General features: G+C 50.3%; 2 protein-coding genes across 2 annotated transcripts; one reads left to right on the forward strand and one right to left on the reverse strand.

Moving 5' to 3' along the window:
• Nucleotides 1-828: 828 nt before the first annotated feature.
• GLOTRDRAFT_141637 (P-loop containing nucleoside triphosphate hydrolase protein) lies at nucleotides 829-3863 on the forward strand (the record flags this gene model as incomplete). Its single annotated transcript, XM_007873301.1, has 6 exons — nucleotides 829-1155; nucleotides 1207-1839; nucleotides 1887-2466; nucleotides 2521-3096; nucleotides 3154-3510; nucleotides 3571-3863. 5 exons carry the CDS (start codon nucleotides 829-831, stop codon nucleotides 3507-3509), a joined length of 2472 nt encoding a protein of 823 aa, XP_007871492.1. The 3' UTR covers nucleotide 3510; nucleotides 3571-3863.
• GLOTRDRAFT_51116 (uncharacterized protein) lies at nucleotides 3520-5927 on the reverse strand (the record flags this gene model as incomplete). Its single annotated transcript, XM_007873302.1, has 4 exons — nucleotides 3520-3879; nucleotides 3933-4906; nucleotides 5150-5549; nucleotides 5634-5927. 4 exons carry the CDS (start codon nucleotides 5925-5927, stop codon nucleotides 3520-3522), a joined length of 2028 nt encoding a protein of 675 aa, XP_007871493.1.
• Nucleotides 5928-6440: the final 513 nt, after the last annotated feature.

Raw genomic sequence — 6440 nt, forward strand, 5'->3', positions numbered from 1 at the left:
AATCTTCAAAGGTCTGGGGTTACTTTGCATCGAGGAGCCTGGTACTTGCACTTTTCAATGTATATAGAATAATCTATTCATCGAAATACATCGAAAATACAGAGCAACAGCTACTCATGCATTACTATCAAAACAGTGTTTTCTATTTAAAGATTAGATTGTATGCCCCGCCATCGACGCGCGGCGAGCAGAGGAGATGCTGGAAGGGCGGCTGAGGTGCGACGAGAAAGCCACCTCGAAATCCAAATCGGGCAGTCGACGAACGTCAATAAACCGACGCATCGTTAGTCGCTTAGCCGCCTTACATAATTCCGGTAAAACCTCGGACGACGAGTTGGGCCAGCCATCTCATAGCGTCCTCATCCTCACCGTTCGGCTTAATCAGGAAATACAACTATAAATAAACTACATTATATAAGCCATATTAGATAACATCTTCACACACGCCCTAGCAGAGAGGATCGAGGACGCGAGACGGATGGTTCTAGGAGCCTGGAGTATGGCCACGCTCCTACCCAGCGATCGTTTCGGGCTCACTATTATTAGGGCAAAGGACGCCATGTGAGAAACACGAGCAACTACTTGATTTAGACGTCGCGTATCACATGCTTATGTAAACTTCTATGAACCTTATTTTTTGTGAGCCCTCCACGACCGCTGGCAGATAACACATGTAAACAAACGCCACCGTTATGAGTGACATACCTTTCCGGTGAGGACGCACGCGATCAGCCTCGACACAAATGGACTGGCGTGCATGACCGAACGCGTCGCGTCGAGTCGTGTTGGTGCGCTGAGTCTTCGTTTTGCTGCACTAAGGCTCCGCGGATGCCATCTGATGCGGCGGACGATGTTCCTTCTCTCAGCCAGATACGCGCTGCCATCTCCGAAAAATTCGGCTATCGCGCGTGCCTCTGGCAGCTACAAGTCGTCCAAGCACTTCTTCGAGGAGACAAAGATGTGGTTTGCATTGCGGGTACCGGTTCCGGGAAGACATTAACATTCTGGATGCCTCTGGTGTTTAAGCCTAAGGGCCTGCAAATCATAGTCACTCCCCTCAATATCCTCGGGGACCAGAATACAGGCGGATTGAAGAAGCTTGGAATATCTGGGATTGCTTTGAATAAGGAGACTGCTACTGCTCGTAACCTGCAGGTCTGTGACTACCTAATGGACAGCATGAATTGGTGACTAATGATGAAAAAGGATGTTGAAGACGGCAAATATAGCGTTGTTACTGTCAACCCTGAGATCCTCAACTCACGGTTTGACAGGCTATGGAAGAATGAGACATTCACGTCTCGTATCATAAGCATGGTTTGGGATGAAGCTCACTGTGTCAGCACGTGGGGCGACTTCCGAGAGCAATACAAGGAATCACATCGTCTACGGTATATTATTCCACAGACCATTCCTTTCTACCTGCCCTCCGCAACTTTGCCTGAAATTGTCCTGAAAGATGTTATGTCAATTCTCCAGATACGCCAGGATAAATTGTGTATCATACAAAGGCCAAATGATCGCCCCAATATTCGGATAGCAGTCAGCAAGATGAAACACCCTGCCAATAGCTTTCGCGACTTAGATTTCTTGATCCCGAATAGCCAACCACCCGAGGAGCCTCACAAAAAATTCCTCGTATTCTTCGACAGCATCGCAGAAAGCTTGAAGGCCACAAAATATTTGCAAGCTCGGCTTTCTGAGGTCCACGGCAGGGACCATGTGGGCAAGGTTGCTTGGTTTAATTCCGATATGAGCGACAGCTACCGCCGTGACTACGCTAAAGAACTCAGAATGGGCGAGGTGTGGGGTCTCATCTGCACGGATTCATTCGGAATGGTTAGTCCTTCGCAATAGTACCGACGCGCGTGACTCACCTATCAAAGGGAATGGATCTTCCGGATATTGACACCATCGTACAATGGAAAGCGACCTGTACAATGTGTGCGCTCTGGCAACGCTTCGGTCGTGGTGCGCGTGACTTCAGGAGGACAGCGTTTGCCCTGTTCCTAGTCGAGCCAAAACATTTTGATGGAGAGAAGGAGAAAGCGGCAAAGGCAAAGGCGCGACGCGAGGCGAATAAGAAGAGGAAGGCAATCGCGCACCAAGACAGCAATCAGACAAAGAAGACCCGTACCTCCAACTCACCGGCTTCATCCGTCGTCCCTACGTCTACCCACAACCCTGCACCTCGTGTGCCGGTGATGTTACCCGAGTCCGACGCGCAGCCATGCGCAGTTGAAACGGTAGAGAGCGCCGATGCAGACGGCGAGAATGATGAGAACGCGAATGACGGAGGATATGAGGAGCTACGAGAGGTGTATGAGCGCGCTGAGATGTGCGGGACAACAGGTAAACGGACACGTACCATAGAACCAGCGATGCAGGACATGATCAATGCGAGCACACGAACGTTCAAATGCTTCCGCATACCCGTGAAGGTATATTTTAGGAATGACAAACTTGGTAAGTTGCCACCATATATATGGTCCCGAACGTAATATTTACATTCTCCTTTAGAATCAGATCACAACGCGTGCGACCCGAGCCTTCCCACAGGCTGCACGCGTTGTGCAAGCATACCACCTCCCGTCTGCTGCAACTTGTGCCATCCCGACGCATTCCCCCCCTTTGATAGCCCCACCCCATCTGCGCCCCCTGCTCCCCGTCGTTCTGCGCTCAAGGACTACAAACTGGATTCCACGGACTCTAAGCTAAGACAGGCCCTCCATGACTTGCGTATGAAGCGGGCAGAAGAACTGTATGGGCCCGCTGTAGTTCGGGATCTCGGGCCCGGGTGCTTCATGCCTGACAGCATCCTGAAGAGGATTATTGACTGCGCACACTACAGCAAAGTCACTACGACAAAGGAGCTGGCGACGGAGACACGATGGACGTTAGCAGAACAGTACGGCCACGATGTCCTCGCTGTGATCAACGCGGCTCGACCGGTATTACAGCAGAGTCCGTTCACCTCAGAACCCAAGGGGCAAATATCAAGTAGTCGGGATCGCCCTCCACCATCATCTGGGACGCCGTCTGCCCCGGCCAGGCAGCCGCGGCAGTGTCGCGCTTGTGGGGCAACTGATCATATTGGTGAGCTAGCACCGGTATTGTGCGCTTTGCATTTTTTGTGCTGAACTATTTGCTTAGCATCTAACAGACGTTGTCCCAAACATGGAGTCACCTCATCCTCGCCAGCTATCTCTGGCGACGAGAATCGGCATCCAGGGCCGATGGAATATAGTCGGCTATCTGGGCGAGTCCAAAGCACTTCAATCTCACAATGCCCTGCACCCCCGATTTGTCCCTATCCCATGCCAATTATAAACAGTCCTCCGTCGAACTTCTTTCCAGGTTACGCTATGTACAATCTCCCATCTCTGTCACATCATTATCCACCAGCCCGAGCATCACCTCTACGTGCTTCGCAAATCGCGCCCAACTTCTTTTATGGATACACATCTCCTGCAGGGCCGTCTACTCCCCGGACAATGGATCGAACCTGAGGTATGTGTCTCAGTCCTCAGCACCTAAATCTTCGGCCGTGGGCTTATTGCGATCACTCAGGATTTCATCCGTATCTTCTGTATTATCTAGATTGGACAGGTAGTTCGCCCAGCCGACGTCTATTGCGTTAGTGATGACGTATTGGGTGGGCCGTCCAGCCCGGTATTCATTCGTTCCTTCTGTTTTCATGTAGTCTCGAAGTGCCTTGTATGTTTTTGACAAATCTGGGGGGCTGTGACGTCGGGTTAGGTCTGTTAGGTGCAGATTCCGCTCAATGTTTTCGGTACAACTTCGAAACACATCTATGAGAGGTGACTCGAGTATGACACGATCTTTTGTGTAGTTTGAACTGCTGCCACCATGGGTGAACTGTTACATAGGTAAGCTTTGGCTCTGTTACCGCAAGGACCTTATTCACATACCTTGGTGAATAGGTTATTCAGTTCCACAACCCAGTCAACGCCTCTGAATTTACCCTCCTTGCCCGTCGGGTTAACCAAGATATTGTAACGGACTGCTCGTCTAAGTCCTTCAGGGAACACAAAGTGCACGTCAGTAAGGAATTTCTCCATCGCGTTTGCATATTTATTCTTCCCGACGGCTTTGAATATGAGTATCCATGACGGGAAGGCTGTTTCGACGCGTCCGATGTCCCCGTGATTCATACCGTATGAGATCTCCTCATACAGCAGCATGTACTTGTGCATCAGTGATGTGTTCTCCTTCTGCTGATCCCGCACTGCTGAAGGCTGTTCTCGGAGGCCGTATAACGTATCGTCTGCAACATAGCCATTGCGCGCCAGGGCATGTGACATCTCCACGATCTGTGAGTAGGGCAACTTTGTTTCAGCGAGAGCTTCTAACGAGTTGCAGCTACTGCGACGCTTCTGTGCTTCGACCCTCCAGCAGTCAAGTCGAAGAGCTGTCCCAATCTCTCGGATGACTTCATGCATGCGCCGGAACCCGGGCCCAGAGCCTAGCTTTCCCGTTTCCTTGCTGCGATAGATTGCAGCCAGTCGCATCAAGCTATTCTCATCGAGTCGAGCTCGGGTCTTCTCGAGGAATATGCGCCATATGGCATCTGCACAAGCCATCTTAAGGTGAAACAGCCCCATTACGAACACGACGAACTGATATCGGTTCCAGCGAGATCGTTCCGGAGCGCGGCGTTCAAGTATTGACTGCACGCGCTCTGATGTCCCAAGGTCACCGTGAATGAGAACCACGAAGTCAACAATGTCCTTCACATCGGCGTCGCACCACTCCTCATTGCTGTTGCCGTCACCGTTGCTGTCATCATCGCTGTCCATGTCCATGTGGCCTGTAGCCTTTGCCTGATTCTCCGGCTGTCCTATTCCGCCTTGTTTCAGTAAGTTGATGATTGCCTCCATGTTCCCTTTGATTGTTGATTGATTGATGTCCATTGCCCGGGCAGGGATATGCTGCATCTTCGTGACAGGAATCTGTTCAATCGCCTCCGGTTCACCAAGGCACGTAGCGAACTGTCTGAAGTATTCCGGGCCATGATGTATGAGGTCTGACCGGAATTTCCATGCATTGAACCTCTCTCGCCGTGTTAATCCCGACGGGTCCTCCCGCTCTGGATGGAGTTTAAGGATATCGAAAATATTGTGTTTACGTGGAATCTTGCTTGGGTCGGCGTTTGGGTTTAGTCTCGAGCGTTCCCATAGGATATCGGAGCATTGGAGATCCTCCTGCGTGACCCCATGTTCCAGTTTTATGACATCCCCAGATGTCAAGTGCGTGAGCGTATCGGAAGACTTCTCTATCGTCGAGGAGCTTGTTGAGAAGTTTATATCGAAGTTATCATATGCATAGCTTGCCAGGAATGTCTGTCCGAGTGCTCGTAGCTTAGACCGTGTCTCCTTACTTAATGATGTCACTGCCTTCTCGACTGTGTTGACTGAGATTGATATGCCCATGTGAGCTAAGGCTTGAATAACCTTCGAAGGGGTATTACAGGCGTGGAGGAAGACACCCATAACGCTTCCGAGCATATTACATTTTTGACTGCTGCTCTGCATCAAGATGCTTAAGATGACAACCTTCTTCTACAGGACATCATTAACGTTCATGAATTTGAGTGCCTTTGGAGTGCTTACAATTGTTAAAAGTGCTTTCCGGCGAGAAGCCTTGTCTTTCGGCTGTGATGGTATCACGTCCGGGCTCTCATCAATGTCCGGGTCTTCCAGCCACTCGTCGCCCCCGTCAGGTGATGATGAGGCCGTCCACGGTCTTGTAGCTGTTAAAAGGCTATCGAGGAGATCCCAAAGGGCTGGCGCAAGATGCTGCAAGTCAGCAGCCATATCTTCGATGCGGAAGTCTTGCAGACCATCAGTAGATGCATTAACAGCATTAAAATGCCAGCCATTTTCAGGTTTAATGAGGGTCTTCATTGTTTTGATATGATGGGACTTCACGAGACTGTGGGCCCAAGAGGTAACAGAGGGAGAGAGCCGTTTATTTTCATAGAATGCATTGAGAACGCTAGGAATACATTTGTGCAAGTCATGCATACAACTATGGTTGAATGCTGAAGTGCTCCAGAGCAGGGAGGAGAGGAAATCGGAGACATGGAAATCCAACTCATCAAAAAGTGCCAGTACGCGCTCGAACTTATCCTGCATAGACATAGTGCACGGCTGTTTCTGTCGCGTACGCCCGGTAACGAAGCGTGTGAGGCTGGACCGGTCGCGTGCGTCCTCACCGGAAAGGTATGTCACTCATAACGGTGGCGTTTGTTTACATGTGTTATCTGCCAGCGGTCGTGGAGGGCTCACAAAAAATAAGGTTCATAGAAGTTTACATAAGCATGTGATACGCGACGTCTAAATCAAGTAGTTGCTCGTGTTTCTCACATGGCGTCCTTTGCCCTAATAATAGTGAGCCCGAAACGATCGCTGGGTAGG

This window comes from Gloeophyllum trabeum, assembly GCF_000344685.1.
Source record: "Gloeophyllum trabeum ATCC 11539 unplaced genomic scaffold GLOTRscaffold_00088, whole genome shotgun sequence".
Lineage (NCBI taxonomy): Eukaryota > Fungi > Basidiomycota > Agaricomycetes > Gloeophyllales > Gloeophyllaceae > Gloeophyllum > Gloeophyllum trabeum.